This window comes from Capra hircus, chromosome 4, assembly GCF_001704415.2.
Source record: "Capra hircus breed San Clemente chromosome 4, ASM170441v1, whole genome shotgun sequence".
Taxonomy (NCBI): Eukaryota; Metazoa; Chordata; class Mammalia; order Artiodactyla; family Bovidae; genus Capra; species Capra hircus.
In genome coordinates, this window is record NC_030811.1 from 27,816,365 (window position 1) to 27,832,495 (window position 16,131).

The 16,131-nt window shown below is 57.5% G+C and overlaps 1 protein-coding gene across 1 annotated transcript in view; it reads right to left on the bottom strand.

Annotated features, from left to right (window-relative positions):
- The window catches only part of SND1 (staphylococcal nuclease and tudor domain containing 1), a 420,683-nt gene continuing 409,544 nt past the window's right edge, over positions 4,993-16,131 (bottom strand). The window contains exons 18-24 of the mRNA XM_005679432.3: positions 13,869-14,010; positions 10,443-10,566; positions 9,500-9,569; positions 8,451-8,564; positions 7,525-7,728; positions 5,738-5,782; positions 4,993-5,628 (exon numbers count right to left, since the gene is read on the bottom strand). Coding sequence (XP_005679489.3) covers positions 5,563-5,628; positions 5,738-5,782; positions 7,525-7,728; positions 8,451-8,564; positions 9,500-9,569; positions 10,443-10,566; positions 13,869-14,010 — 765 coding nt within the window. The 3' untranslated portion in view covers positions 4,993-5,562. The remainder of the gene's footprint in view (positions 5,629-5,737; positions 5,783-7,524; positions 7,729-8,450; positions 8,565-9,499; positions 9,570-10,442; positions 10,567-13,868; positions 14,011-16,131) is intronic.

Genomic DNA, 16,131 nt, shown 5'->3' on the forward strand with positions numbered 1-16,131 from the left:
CACAAGGCCAGGGCTTAGTACTCTTTTTATCCTAGCCCTTAAAACAGTGTCTGGAACTGGCAGGTGCTCAGTAGATGCTGAAAGCCTAGATGTTCAGGGGGCTCTGGACGGCTTCCCTTCTGAGAAAACGACTCAGACACTGATGCTGGCAGGGCACGTGAACAGGAACTGTGTGCCAGCAGTACGTGTTATGAATGCGCTGCAGTTAGAAGTGCTCTGGGCCCCTGGCCTCCCTCAGCTGAGCTGGGTCCCCAGCTTGCCCGCAGGCCTCTGACAGCCAGGCCCACTGAGATGGGCACCCACCAAGGTGAAAGCCACGATGTAGAGAAAAATCACGGGCCTGGGTCAGGGGACTTGTTTTCTATTTCTGGCCCTGCCATTAATAAACTGGGTGACCTTGGGTGAGTTACTCTGTCTCCTTTCTCATCTTTTGAGTTTGGACAGTGATGATAGCTAATTCTTGAACTTGAGAACTCAGTCACCTAGGAAGCTCCTCAAAAGTGCAGATTCCCAGGCCTTGGCCCACAGGAATTGAGGACTGGAGTGAGAAGTGATACATGTGTATTTACCTGAGAGTGAATTAAAAAAAGAGAGAAATGCTTATTGACGGTGAAAGGATAGCACACACAGATTAATAAGAAGGTATACACCCCACCCCCAGTAATGCTACCTACAGGCAGGTGACCACTTTACATTATCTATTTTAGATCGTGTGTTGGTTACCATCTTATTGTTAAACAATAGGCCGGTTCCTTGTTTTATCAACTTCAAATGTTACAATGTTACTCACTGTCTTCCTGCAATGATAGATGAGGCTTGAGCTCACTCACCCCACCCCCATTCCCAATAGAGTCTTAGCATTATTCTTGGAATCTGCCTTTTTGCAAGCAACCCGGGTGACTCTGAGATTGCTGGTCTGCCAGCCACACTTAAGAGAAGCACTGGCCTGGCGCATGCTTCTCTCAAACCCCTGGTTTTTCTCCTTGGCTTCTAGAATTTGCTAATAGAACCTCTCCCCACCACTGAGGGCTCTGAGAGGCTAGGCATGGGAGCCCCACTGGCAACCACGCTGCTCTGGGTTCACAGTGGGTGGACCGTCCCTGCCCTGCCATCGTGTTCCTCTTTCTCTAACGTGTTGCCTCCCGTTCCCCCAGTTGCATAATGAGGACAAGCAGATTTCCCTTTGGGAACTGGCAGAGCTCTGGCTCTAGCAGATTGCTGAGCATCTGACTCCTTTATAACCACCAAAGAGTGGTATCTTCAGACAACAGAGCGTACAGAAATGAGATGCACACAGCACAGCTATCCGGGATGAACCTCCCGATGAGCTGAGTGAGAAAAGGCAGGTACATGAGGACACATACTGCAGGACTCCACTTACATAAAAAATCAAAACCAGGCAAACCCCAAAAACGAACATGCAACGACTCAGTCAAAACTCACCCACTGGGATGAAACAGAGGGCTGCCTTTGGGGAGATAGTGACTGAAGGGCAAGCTTACGAGGGCTGGTGAGGTTCTAGGTTGTGTGTGCTCATATTGCTGTGTTCATTTCGTGAAAATCTGAGCTCCACAATGATGATCTGTGCACCTTTCTGAAGGTGTATTTCAATAAAGCGAGAAGAAAAACCATGTGGTTCTCCTTCCTCTCCCCTAAACAAGCCCTTCCTTTGGATAGGCCCAAGTAGGCAGTGTGCGTGTTAGTTGCTCAGTCATGTCCGACTCTTACAACCCTATGGACTGCAGCCTTCCAGGTTCCTCTGTCCATGGAATTCTCCAGGCAAGAATATTGGAGTGGGTTGCCATTCCCTTCTCCAGGGGGTCTTCCTGACCCAGGGATTGAACCCAGGTCTCCTGCATTGCAGGCAGATTCTTTACCATCTGAGCCACCAAGGAAGCCAGAGATAGGTCTTGTCTTTGTGGCACAGTGTGAGGTGGGGGAGGGATGTGAATGCTGCTGGTTGTGATGCCTCCCAGACTTCCAGCCTGGCTCCCCGCAGAGTGGGGCGACCTGCTGGGTCAAGGAAGAGGCTGGCGATGAGGCCCAAGCATGTTCCCCGGGAAAGCTGACAAGATCCTAGCCAACCAGGACTCGTGTGCCATCTTCCCCACCTGCTAGCAGCCAAGCTGTCCGGGGGGAGGGTGGCGTATGGGCCCCCAGCCCGCCTCCCCAGGCTGCTGGCCAACCCACTGTAAATATTATTACACTCCTACGCATCTGAAGGACGTTAATTATTAAAACACATGCCACCCAGGGTAGTACACTGTAATTAGGTTCAAATTAAATTAGCATCCTCTTATAATTAGGACATCAATAACCACTCTTGAGGCACCAGTTCTCTAGCCCCTCCCTGTTGCTTCCAAATATGGGATAAAGCAAGAAAAGGGGTCCGTTGCCTCTCTTCCTGGGACGCAGAAATAATCAATAAATAAAGTGGAGGCAGTTGTGTGAACCCTTTCTCCACTGTCTGCCTGCCTGCCCTACTGGTCCTGTCCACTGGCAGGGAGGAGGCGGGTGAGGGTTGCTGGGGAGGGGTCTTGGGCGTCAGAACTTCTTCCTAGTGGCTACCTAAACCCTGGAGTCTGCAGCATCAGTCTTGAGTCTGGGAAACTTCCCAGCCTGCCCGGATTGGCAGTGCCGCTCTCCTGCCATCCATCAGTCTGACTCCGGCCTCCTCCTCCTCTGTGATGCCTCTGTAAACACTAAGCGAGGGCCTCAGCCTTGTCCTGGGGTGAGACCACTGCCGAGGCTGGTCACTGGGGTTTCAGCATCTGCTGCCTCCTGGGCACCTAGACTGCACGCCGAGAACCTGGGGAGGTGGCCTCGGCACTCAGCAGACCCGCAGCTGCGCCAGTGCTGCTGGGTCTTAACCTGTGTTTGGTGGATGGATGGATGGATGAATGACAGGGGCTCAAATAATTCTGTTGCTCAACTAGGAAGGTGGATGGGGAGGCAGAGCTTATGAGCCACCATCAAGGAGCATGTTTTGCAACTCTAGCAGGAGAAGGACCTTGGAGATGGTTTCTTTCTTTTTTGGTGCTATTTGCGCAAGTGCTGATGCTGGCTGGCCTCAATGGGGAATGAAAAGAAAGGACGCCAAGGCACCCGCACACTCTGCGCGCCTCCTTAAATTCTGTACTTTAGGTGCCTGGCTCACTTCACCCTAGCCCCAGCCCTGCCTGGCCAGGACAGACCTCAGGAACTCAACTGACATGGTAAAGAGAACACTGAGCTGGGGCCAAAACCAGTAGCAGCAGGGCCTCCGGCCTGGTGAATACTCTGACCTTTGTCTAAATCAGCCTTGGAGCAAGAAAGTAAGAAGGGGGAAGGCTCAGGCATCACTTCAGCTGGAGAACCATGGAAGGTTTATCCTTGGGCGCAGATGTAACCAAGGAAACTGTTAAGACAGAGACATGATTTCAGACCCTTTCACTAAAGAGTGGGCTGGCATTTTGCCCCTTTGCCAACTATGTTCAAGTGAATACACAGTGACTACCTCTGGGCCCCACCAGAAGGGAGTGAAATGGGTGAGACGGCATTCTCTTCTCTCTGACCAGTCTCCTTGATGGATAAAAGTGAGAGACCACGGTGAGAGTGGGCCTGCCTGCAGGGGTTAGAACAGCTTCTCTAGGAGCAAGGACAGAGGGCAGACTTCATCACCTGCGTTCCTGCAGCCTTCTCGGGCCCCCACTGGGGCTGTCCAGAGCCATGGGAAATGGTTTACTAGACTGTGAAGAGGTTCTGATCTGAGGATCAAAGACACTCCAACCCAGAGAGACAGCAGGCAGAGCCCATAAGTCCTGCAGAGAGGAGGGGGAAGGGGTTCCGGCTGCAGCACAGCACCTGACAGCCCTCCCCAGCCCGCCCTTGGTTCTTCTCTCTCGCCTCTCTCCGTAACTGGAGTCACTCCAAGTAGAGGGAGACGGGAGTCCTGGGCAGAACCCCACATGAGCCCTGGGCCTGAATAAGTCAGTGTGGGGCAGAATTGCCAGGAGCCAGAATTTTCTGGGGACCTGGACCTCATTGAGGGATGAGAGCCGGCCAGCCAGGCCCCACAAAGCATCCCCCCAGAAAGTCACCTCCTCTGACTTTCCCCAAAGATTGACTAAAGAAATGACCAACCTTAATATATGGCAGCTTGAAGCATCACCCCAGATTAGAACATGGGGCAGAAAAGGGGGGCTGCCAAGAAGACAGGCCACCATGTGAGTACATGCCTAGGAAGGTCAGGGCCACAAGGACGGGGCTCTGGAGTTCGGGGAAACAGGCAGGTTCCCTGGACTCCACGGGTGCTAGAGTGATGAGCTCCACAACACGTGCACACCTGCTTTCTCACTCTGAGAAGCACGGGGGCATCTCACCATACACACCGCAGCAGCCACTCTTAGGGTGTCCCCTCGGGGCCTATGAGTAGTCTGGGGTTGCGGGCACCCTGTCAAGTCAAACAGAGCCAGAGCTAACCTGGAGAGACTGGCTCGCCTCAGCCTGGGCCTCGACCCCTCTTGGAGCCCCTCGTTCTCCAGTGGACACTGGAGGGATCCGGGTGGAGACCAGGGGCCTTGACCTCAGTGTACTGCGAGAGTCTGTCTGGGCATTAGGCTTTCCTTTCGCTGCAGCAGGAAGCCAGAACTCACCTCACTTCTCTCAGCGAGACCCTGCTGGTCCCTTGGTGGGTGCTGGTGGGTCCGGCCAAAGGATAGGCCCAGCAACCTCTCACCTGGGTACCGTATGCTGAGCTGCTGAGGTTCTTGAGAGCAGTCATGTGCAGATGAGTCAAAAGAGAAGACCTGCAGGCTTCTGCATGATGGCCATGGTGCCAGGTATGCCCACCAGGTCCCGGGAGTTGCTCTGAAGTTCTGCCCTGATTCCTGTGACTTGCTGTTTTCAGGGAGCGTGGTCAGGCACACTTGGGGGTCATTTGAGTGCCAAGTCGCCTCCTGGCTGGAGTTGTTGAGATTCTGGGCTCTGGGCTCCACCATCACCAATAAGAGCTGCAGACAGCATGTACTATTTTATTGGGCCTCAAAAGCTTTAAATACAGAAATAGGGAGGGCTGGGGCAAAGGGGCAGATGTGGACACGCTGGCATTTGAGAATGGACATATCAGAAAAACCACATAATCAACAGCTGGACAGAGAGCTGGGGAAAAAGACGGTCTGGGGTGGACGTGGGGTGCCAGTTGGCAGCCGGCCTTGGGGCTAGGATTAAGCCCCCGATTAGGACAAAGTCTTTCATGTTTCTTCCTGATTTGAGGACAATCGAAAAAAAAAAAAAAGAACAAAAAGCCCTACAAACCTCCAAATAGAAACAAAATCAGCTGGGAGAGACAGCGGAGGGCAGTGCCTATCCTCTTGGAAGACAATGCCTGCCCCCTGAAAGCTGTGGTGGTGGGGGGCTCTTCCCACCCCCTGCCCAGATGCCACCCTACGAGACATTCCCAGACACTGAAGCAAAGCTGGACCCAATCTACGCCCCGATTTGAGGTCTGGAGCTGAAAACACCCTCCCGGCAGAAGAAGGGGTGCTGGCGTGAGCGGTGCTGGGGGTCAGACCCGGTGCCTCCTTAGCGGCTGTAGCCAAACTCATCTGCGTCGTCAGCTCGGAAGTCTCCGTAGCGCCACAGGTTCAGCTGTGAGAAAACAGCAAATGGCTCGTCAGGGAAGGCAGGAGAGGCTGGAACCCGGATGGCCAAAGCCCCTCTCCCAGCACCCTCTGGGGCTCCTGAGGCAAAAACTCACCCTGGCACTCTTGGCTGACTCCTGGGCGTTCAGGTATTCTGTGATCTGGGAGGGACAAGAAAACAACGGGATGGATGGTCAAGGTGGGGGTACTTGCAGCTGAGCAGCCAGAGGGGCCTTGCAGAGGCCCAGGTCAGGTCACATCACTCCCCTGCTCAAGGAGTTCCCAGCTCCCTCCAAGGAAAATCCAAGTGCAGAGTCGCCGTCTCCTTGCTGTTTCCAGACTCTGCTGGCTGTTCCAATCGCCTGAAACATGCTTCTCTCTCCTTTCCACCTGGCTACCTATCTCGCCTGCTCAAGCCTCTGGTTAAGAGTCACCTTCTTAACGAGACCTCATATGATTCCCTTTTGAAAATTATGACCAATCCCCCACATTCCCGATCCCCGTTACTTCTACTTTCTCTTTTTCCATCGCACTCATCGTCTAACGTCTAATTTTGTTGACTTTTTTATTCTTTGTCTCCTCATGTTTGAATGGAAGTCCCATAGGGCAGGAATGTTGTCTCTTATTCAGAGATGTGCAGATCCTCAAAAACATTTACTGAAAGAATGAGTAAGTGAATGAATAAACACATTAGGTGTTTCTTAACACTGTATTCTTGCCTGGAATATCCCATGAACAGAGGAGCCTGGTGGGCTGCAGTCCATAGAACTGCAGGGTTGGACACGACTGAAGCGACTTAGCACTCACACAGACACCAGAAGCGTTTCGGGTAGTTCCATACAGGGGACACTAAGATCTCCAGGTTTATAGTGAAACTTAAGCTAACTCCTAGGAGTGATCCAAGAAACTGCAGGGAGACTAGGGGTCAGGCCCCTCCTGTCCAGACAAGACACAGGAGTGATCCACAGTGAAGTCTTGTTCCAAATGAATTATCAACCCACATAACTAGAGCTACACACCCACCAACCCCCATTCCGCAAGTGAGGAGAGCGGAAAGGCAAAAAGGGAAGCAAGGCCTAGTGGAGAGAGAAGAATGTTGGTTTCAACCCTGCTGCTTGAGTCCCTCCAGCTCAGGAGGGCGGGGGAGCTGGGTGCTGCAGAAGGGCACAGGGGCTTCCCACCAGCCTGGCCTGTCCCTGGAGGCTGGCCTGTTGTGGGGAGAGGCTGGGGAACTGGGATGGGAACAGTGCTGAGTGGGAGAAGCCTGGCTCTAAAGATCTACCACTGAGCTGTGCAAGGTGGTTCCCCAGCTGGCAGACCCCCATCCTCGTGGTCCACCCTCGGAGCAGTCAGGCTGGTTGCACTCTCCTCACTTCATGAATGGGAGACTCAAGTGTCCAATGGTTGATCCCCAGGGCCAGATGTTTTATGAAGGAGGAAGGTGGGACTCAGGCCCAGCTCCTCACAGGCTGGAGGGGGTTGTGGCAGTCTTCTGGGTAAGTGGCTCAGGCGGCACTGAGTGCTGGGAGCTGCTGATGGGCTCGGAGAGGAGGACACGAGGACAGGAGAGACAGCACGCCGGGCTGTGACCCTCTCTGCACCACCCCTGGCACAGCTTCCTGGCCTGTCACCGAGGGGGATGGGCAAAGGGAAACTTTCTGCTCCAGTTTGCAGCTGCAGTTTTCAGCCAAACCGGCAGCCTATTAATTTAGGAAGTAATTAACTCTTTTAAAAAAACCCCAACAAACCCAAATCCATTATCTTTCCCCTGCAGGAGCAGCAGGATGGTGGGTCCCTGCTCCTTCACTGGCTCCCGGGGGGCACCCACCCTCCCCTGGGACGCCAGGCGTTGCTCCACCCCCGCAGCACGGACCATTTTTGTCCCGCCCCCCACAGCACGTACCACTTTCTGGAACTGCTTCTCCTTGCGCACCTCCACCATGACCAGCCCCTCCTTCACCAAGCCCAGCCCCACGTCCCCCTTGGAGTCAGCGAACTGCAGGGTGACGTGTGGGCAGCCGGCGCTCAGGTGCTCCACGTTGAGCAGGCACTGCGTGTTCTGGATGTCCCGCACCACGCTGTCCACTGCGTCAGTCCGGGCATCCTCCTGCGGCGGGCACAGACCCAGGTCAGCGCGAGAGGCTGGTGCCAGCCAAGAGCTGCGAGGGCCCCAGGTCCCGGACCTCCAGGAAGTCTGCTTAGACGTGCCAGCATCACCTCACTACCCGCTCAGCTCAGACCCCTCCCATCTACGGTACAAAGAATAACCTCCCTGCTAGGGCAGACAAGGGCCTGACTCACCTCCTGCCACTGCCTGCAGCTTGTAAACTAGTCTTCACCCAGTGTGCCCTGTCCCACCAGGATCCCCTTCCCAATCCTGCGCATGGTTCAAGAGCTGACTCAGATGTGCCAAGGCTGCCTTGCCTTGACCCGGACCTCCCTGGCCACGCCCCGCCCCCCCCCCCCCCGCCCCCGGCCGTCATCACTGTCTCCAGCCCCTCCCATCAGCCAGGACGGCCCCAGCGGAGGATTTCTGGCAGAGGTGTGACCCGGTCAAATCTATTTGGGACAGTCACTTCTGGTGGCACCGTCTGAGACTGGAAGGAGTACTGGGAGACAACTGCAGCCCAGAGCCGAGCAGGCTAGAGGCAGAGGCCCCATACGGGGGCCATGGTAGGGGCGCAGCCCCGTGAGAGTGGGCGAGGGGGTGGGGGGTGGGACCCAGGACGGCTGTGCATTTAGTTCCCGTGGGTACGTGCTGGGGCCGCAGCAGTGGTCATGTGTCAGGGGATGGTCCCCTTTGGGAGGAAGAAAGGGATGGAGACTCACATCTTGGGGCACCTGGATGAAGGCAAAGGCATACTCTGTGGCTTGAGCTGGTAGCACGCGGGTGCTGAAGGCAGGTGGCAGGGTGCCCAGGCGGGTGGACGGCAGGATCTCCCTCTGTAGAGGACACACCGGGCCAGCGGCGTCACGCACTGGAAGCCCCCTTGCTCTTGGGGGACGATTCAAGTGGCCAGGCCCCTGAGCACTCTAACTCAGCCCCATCCCTCACCCAGGACTCGTTTCCTTTCCACGTGCACAGGCCTGTGGGGTCAGCAAAGCCGGGGAGGCGGGGCCTGGAGGTGGCACACCTGGGGGCTCCAACTGACACCGCCCACCTGATTACTGGGCTCTCACTGCTGTCTCCACTTTTCCCCATGCCTTCCCACCATGACAGGGGCTCCCTGACCACTTTCCCAAGGCTGGGGCGGGGTTGGGGGGCAGGGGTGCCTGGCTGGGAGAGCACTCTAAGATCAGGGTCCTGGCCCAGGTGTACAGGGCAACCCCAGTTGGCAAGACCCTGTCCTGTGTGTATTCCTGGGTGGTGGGCTAGAAGCATGGCCCCTCTCTGGGTTTTCTATTCACAGGGCCCCCCAACACCAGTCCTCAGGAGCAGCACGGCTCTGAAGGACAGCTCTCTCCTGCTTGCTGCAGGGAATGGTCAACACACTCTCAGGCCCAGTCCAAGGGGCATTTCTCCTGGGGATACCAGTCCCTTCTCAGCAAGCCTGGTTTGGGATGCGCTGGGGATCAGCACCCAGGCACCTTGCGGACCAGGAGACGGGGTGTACAGGGCCAGGACTTCATGGCCCCTCTTTAGAGTTTGGGCAGGAGGGAAACCGGGGCTGTGACTGGGCCTGGACAGGAGACGCTCAGTGCTCACAGGCATCTGAGCAGAGACACTGGTGTTGCCCAGTCCCTCAGGATGAGCAGCAGAGAGGCCCCACAGGGTCCCCATCCGTCAGGGAGGGAGGGGGAGCTCTAAAGCTCAGATGGACTTGACCTAGGGGCCGGCCCCTCCTGTGCTGCTTGCCCACCTCCGACCCTGCACTCACGTTGCCGTAGTCGATGTAGAAGACGTGTACTTTGGCAGGAGACTCGACTTTCTCCACTCGGGCGCGGTACCTGCAATGGCATCACGGGCAGAGCTCAAGGGACAGCCCTGAGGAGACTCCCCAGAGCCTCAGCGACGGCAGGCCAGGGGATGCAGTGTTTCCCTGCCCAGGGCTCAGAATGAACACCCATGGGTGTCACAGGGGGCCAGTTTTCAGACGCCATCGGGACCCCATCTAATGGAATCAGAGCATAGCTGGGAGCAGAGGGAGGGAGAGGGGAGCATGAGGAGCAGATTAATGTGTCCTTGGGGCATAAAGCAACAAGACTAATGACTAGATTGATGTCTGCTGTTTAAACCCAGCACACTAAACAGCAGCTGTAATTAGCCGGCAGATCTGTCTGGGAGGCCGCAGCAGGGAACGCATCCAAGCCACTTCGTCACCCTGGGAAGGCCATGGGCCCTATTCTTGGTAGATCAGACGTAAGTGACCTTCCTGCAGCCTGGAAGTGCTGCTACTCCTGTACCAGACAGCTGGGGTGGAGGGTGGTGGCTGGTTTGGGCTCACAGGAACCAGCGATCCCCTCACCAACCCTGCCCTCTCCTGACATCGTCTCTCCTGTGCGGGGTGATGGGGTGCTGCAGAGATGCAGCCAGCCAGGGCACCCCCAATAGAAGAGCCCAGGAGAGAGGAGGAGGGATACTCCTGTACCTTAGAGGCCGACTGCAGAAAAACTGTGGGTTACACCGCAGGTTGCAAATGAGCAACACAGAGGACCACTCTGGAGAGCTGGCCAAGGTCAAGAGTGACCACTCAGTGGAAAGCAGGCCGATACAGTGAATGCCTCAAGTCTGGCTGGCGTTTCTGCTGGCTGGTGCCCTGGAGACAGACCTCCTCTTGCTCCTGCTTAAGACTCTGCCTTGCTCGGGTCCAGGTGGCTTACCATTCTCCGTCTACGAATTTGGCGATGCAGAACTCGCCCCGGCGGGGGGCGTAGGAGCCCTCGACGGGAGGGTGGCTGGCAATGTCATTGCGCATGTTCTCCATCAGCTTCTCCAGCTGGGTGCCTGTGGGGAGGAAGAGGGAGTGAGACCCGGGTGCCACGTTCCCTGGAGCCTCATCTCTGGATGGGGCTGGGTGGAAGACGAGCCCAGGGAGTGGGCAGGATGTGGACTGTTGCAGGGTGCCCACAGCACTGGCTTGCCCCCATCCTGCAGGGAACGTCTCTTTGGTTCCTGCTCGAGGAGGTTCACGATATTTTGCAGATATTTCAGGCCTAAGAGGTACCCAGCCTTCCAGTCTTGGCTGTCGCTGGGGATGCGCAGGGACTGTTCCTGGGCTTTGGTTTAGGAGATGGAGAAAGTGAGTGGACACCAAGCAAGGCCCAGGCCAACCTGCCTTCTCCACTCCTACCAGGGCTGGCCCTGGCCTGGGCCACAGAAGTGGTGACGGACAGTAGCCACTCTCTGCCTAGTTTCCCAGGGACAAAAGTGGAGCTGAAGGAGGGGGCCCCCGATGACCCTGCACAAGGAAGGGCCTCAAAGTCTGGGCTGTGAAAGATGGGAGCGAATCCGGGAGCGGGGCCCAGTCTCAGTCTGTTCAGACGTGGCCGCTCTGACATGACGCGTCTAGAGACATGTGCGGAACTGAACCTCCAAGCCAACTCACTGCCCTCCTCCACGGGGTTGGGCGGGGCCCCTTCCTTGCCTTTTCTTTCCTAAGCCATTCTCCCTGGGTCATCCACCCGGCGGCTGGTCTGTCTGTCCCTGGGTGTGGCAACCCCAAGGTCTTCTCAGCGGCCCCCTCCTGCCGCATCCCGTCACCACCCTCTTGCTATGCGTCAGTCCCAGTGGCTTCTCCTTTACGTCCCTCTGGGTCTGATTCAAGCTCTACACCTGGCCTTTTTCCGCCCGCTTCGTTTCCAGGGGGAGGGTGCTGGGCTGGGAGGGTGTGTGTGTGGTGGGAGCGAGGGATTCCTCCCCCACCCTCAGGGCCCGGGGCCACCCTGTTACATAGCCTGACACACGTTAGCCATCGCTGCCCCTGTCACGGCGGGCCTTATCCACTCCCTGTCTGGTTTATGCTTCTGCCACTGCACCGTGGGCTCCTTCAGGGCACAGACCATAGCTCACTTGGTTCTGCCACTTCTCTTGAGACCTAGTAAAGCTCCGGCCATGCAGGGTGCTTGGCAACCACACTGTGTTGAAGAGGGGTCTGCAGGTTTGTGCCTGACCACACTTAGGCCCTGCCCTGGCCTTCACAAGATGGTTTCTGGGACATTTTAGAAGCAGCTGCCCTCCCCCTGCCTGGCAGTAAACTCTCTGTTCTCCTGCATCTGCATTTCTTGCCCAGACAGTAAAATTTCAGGGACATAGAAGCCTCCTCTACACAGATGAGATCTTGTAATACTTGCTCTATTATTATTATTATTTTGCTCCAAGGCAACAGCTCTGCGAATAGGCAAAGCCCTCTGGGAGGTCCTTACACAGAGCCTGGTTGGTCACGTAGGGCCAATGGCAATGCATTTGTTACTTCACCAGATCCTTCCCGAAGGCAGGCTTTAATTAAGAGAAGGGAAAAAGGGCCAGAGGATGTCCCTGCCTCCCAGAGGGGCCAAGGGTTTCAGGAGAGGGAGGCTGTGTATGCCCAGGTTCCTGTTCATGGATTTGATGGAGGGCAGGCTTTCTTTGGAGCTCACAGCCATCCAGGTGGCGTGCCACGCAGCACGTCACTTGCTCCTCCAATCTTCCAACAATCCGTGGTTCCCCCCAAGTTCCCTTTTTCTCCTCGTTATCTGCCTTGGCTGCCACTTGGTGCAGTGTCCTGGCTTCCGAGAGCTGTCACCAATGGCCAGGCAGGGTGCGGAACTGACAGAGGAAGCCTCTGAGATGACAGAGACTACGTGGCAAAGGCCTTGAACTCAGCCTCAGGCTCTGCCCCCCGGAGACCCCCGCACCTGTCTGTACTCAGTGATAGTCCTACCTGGCAGGACCCAGAGGCCAGGTGCAGCCTGCCTGGGAGCCGGGGTTCCCTGCACAGGGTCTCCTTTGAGTTCCCTCTCCCCAAGCTCCCAGAGGGCCTTCTTGCCAGCTCCTGGGCTCAGGAGTAGCTCTCATTCCTACCTGGGCCACCTTTCAGACCTGGAGGTCTCCTCCTGGCTCCATTACCCAGGCAGTGGCCAGGCCCCTCTCACCAGGAATGCTGCTGACCACGAGAGATCCTAACCCTGCAGGCTCAGCAGCTCATCTCAGCCCCTCCCTGGCTCTGCTGCCTCCCAAGCCCAGCCAGCCCGAGGCTCAGAATGGTCAGTCTCCCCGGTGAAATGACACTCCTACAAATGCAGCTGCCCAGGCAGTATCGTTAGTGGGGAAGTGGCCGACACGAGGCTGTCGACCATCTGGAGTGGGCCTGGGGTGGCGCCGAGGAGGGCAGGGAGAGCCGCACCCTGGCACCCTGCCACCCACGGGGCTGCCTCCATGTCACTGACGTTTCCCACCCCCTCCGCCTTGCAAAGACCTGGTTTCCTCAACCGAGAAGTAGCTTAAAGAGCTTTCTCCTCTGATCTCAGCTAAAATGTTTCCCTGCACAGGGTGGCAAATGAGAGGCGGGAGGTCAGGATGGATAGAGTAAAGGGAGTGGAGGTGGAAGCTGGGCCAGAGGGGCCCCAGTGCAGTTGCTGTGAGAGCCGGCTCTGCTGCCCTCTCTGCTCAGAAACCTGAGCTCTCTGCCGAGGGCAGGGGGCGGCGGGCACAGGGGATAGGACCCTGGCCTCAGTGCACAGCACTGGAGGGCAGGAGGAAGAGGGAAGACGGAGAAAGAGGGTCCTTCAGAAAGACTTCCTGGAGATGACTTCCCCTAGAGCGCCGCCTGTTTCCATGGCAACTGGTCAGCACTCGGGGCTTACAGGAACCTCTGGAGGAGGAGAAACCCCAGCAGAGACAAGCCCGGGCTCCCCCTACCCTGCCCTCCCTGGGAAGGCTGAGGGGCAGAGGCGCTGAGCAGAGCCGGCGTGCAATTCTCGGCCACATGGAGACCATCTGTCCATTGCTTCCTGACAAGCTCCGAGGGCACGATCCTCCTGCCCAGCCCTGCCAGGGGTGTCTGGGAGGAAAACAATGACCTAAGAGTCTCAGAGTACCACCCAGACAGGACTGGTGACCTCAGCAGTCCTCAGAGGACCGCTCAGCCTCACCGGCCCCGTTGCAACTGAGAATATGACCTTGGGCCCACAGCGCCGCTCAGGGGCCTGGGAGGTGGGCAGCAGCCGCAAGCTGTGCAGGGAGGCCCCTGGAAGCCTGGGGGCCCGGAGGTGGGCCGGCCCTGCGCCAGGAGCCGTGAGGCGGTGGAAACGGGCCGGGTGTGCGCTCACCTGTCTCCACATCCTGCACATAGAAGTGCAGGTCGTCGGTGATCTCCGTCACAAACACCGGCTTGTAGCTGGCCGAGCGCTCCTTCTCCTCCAGCACGGGCATCGACTCCTCCACGGGCTGCTCCTCGTAGTGGGCCCAGACCTGCACGTGTGGCCAGCAGAGGGGAGGTGAGGGGTTCAGGAAGTGGAGTCAGAAAGGGTGCCAGGAAAGGGGCTCTGGGGAAGGGGGCCACTGCCCTGGGGGCGAGTGTGGGGGTGACGTTGCATCATGCTGGTCTGAGCCCCTGGAGGGCAGAGGTGGGGGTGGGGGAACTTCCAGTCCAGTAGCTCCCACACTCTGAGGTGTCTGGAACAACTGGGGATCTCCCTGGGAACGAAGGTGCCAGGGTACCCACCGCCCGCCCATCAGGATGTGCTCTAACGGTCGCAGGGAAAGGGAATCAAAACTCAAGCCTCCCAGCGACTCCCACACATGCCAGGCGTGTGAGACCCTTGGCCCTGTGGTGGCGTCCAGTCGCCATCTCCTTCCCTCACACCCCCTGTGAGGGTCACTGAGCTCCCCAGGCCCTCCCACCGTCACAGGGCCGCAGGCACTCCTGAGGCTCTCCAAGCGATGGTGCTGGGCCATGGAGGGGAGGGCCGCCGCTGTGCGAGGGCGCCCGTCCTCTGCACCGCAAGGAGGCTGCCCTGACCCTGGCTCGGAGCCGGCCGCCGCCCTCCACTTCCCTCCCCCTCCCTCCCCCAGCCCGGCACTGTCAGGGCTGCAGTGCTCAGAAGCGATGCGGGGTGACAGCGCGTCAAGGCCAATCCCGCGGCCAGGAGATTGTCTCAGTAGTGAGGCCTGTCAGAGCAGGGAGGGAGACGGCCTTCCAGCGGCGCAGCGGAAAGGGCTGGGGAGTCTGGGGGACTGGACCACACACTGGGTCCCTCAGACACACACACACAGGACTCGGGCGGGCAGTGACAGAAGTTATTAGCCCAAACCTTATAGGCTCACTAGGGGCCACACCAAACGTTACCCAAGTACTAGGTCATCTAATCCTCACAACAAGCTTTTCAAAAGGGATCAACATTACCCCCGATTTTACAAACGAAGAAACCGAGGCACACAGGCTTGCTAGACGTGGCAGAACCAGGATTTGAACACAGGGGGCTGGGCCCTAGAGCCCTTCAAGGGGAATTTTGGCATCACCTGGGCCCCTGAACACAAAAGGCAGCGATGAGCAGTGGGAAAAGTCATAGGTGGGAGTTGTGGACTCTGGTCCTTTCATTTTCCCCTTTAATTTGCTGTGTGACCTCAGTCAAGTCACATGCCTTCCCTGAGTCTCCTTTTCTTCCCCTGCAAGAGGTGATAGTTGGACCACGTGAGCCTTCTGCTACACACAGACTCCTGGGGCATGGTGGAGCGGTATACCGAGAAACATATGCAAGCTGGAATTACTGAACCACTTTGGGCCACACCTGTGAAACCATGCTCTTGCCTCTAATGTGGCATGAGTGCGTGTCCTTCCACTGGAAGGAGAGGCCTGGGCCCCGGGAACTGGAATGAGCAACAGGGACTTTCTGAGCCTGGTGGGGAGGCTGCCTGGGAGTGGCGGAGACGTCGCCAGAGGCATTCCTGGCCCAGCGGTCTGTGCTGTGTGCCAGCCCCACCAGCACCACTCTCCAGACTGTGCCCCTACCTCTGCAGACCAAGTCAGGGCCTCCCTCCACTTCTGTTCCCTGCCTTTCCCAGGCCCCTGCGCTGGGTCCTGAGCTGGCCCCATCCTAACCCCACCCCACTTGCCTCAGCTGCAGGGGAGGGAGGCTTCTTTGCCTTGTGGACAGAATGGAAACAGACTGACAGGCTGAGAGTAGAAACTCCTCAAGCCAAGGTGCCTCAGGCGACAGTGTCAGGCTTCCTCCTGGAGAGAGACGGTGGGGCATCTTCCCTGGCAGGTTCATGGGCCAGAGGGGTGGAGGTCAGGGATGATGCAGACAGAGCCTCGGGGTGGCCCTCGGGCCCCTTTCCTACCAGGAGGCAGAGACAGGCCAGTCCTATGGGGTCCCACAGCTCACGGGGCAGCGGGAAGGCGGGGAGCAGAGGACACTGGAAGCCTGAGGCTGCCCAAGGCCAGAAGAGGTGGAGCTGCTTGTCAGACGGGGCGCTCCATTTCTGAGAGGGCAGGCTTGGCCCTCAGTCACAGAGCCCTGCAGGGCCCCTGCAGAAGCTGGTCAGTGTGGCCCAGTCAGGTGGCTTTGTGGTGGGAAGGAGTCAGTCAGC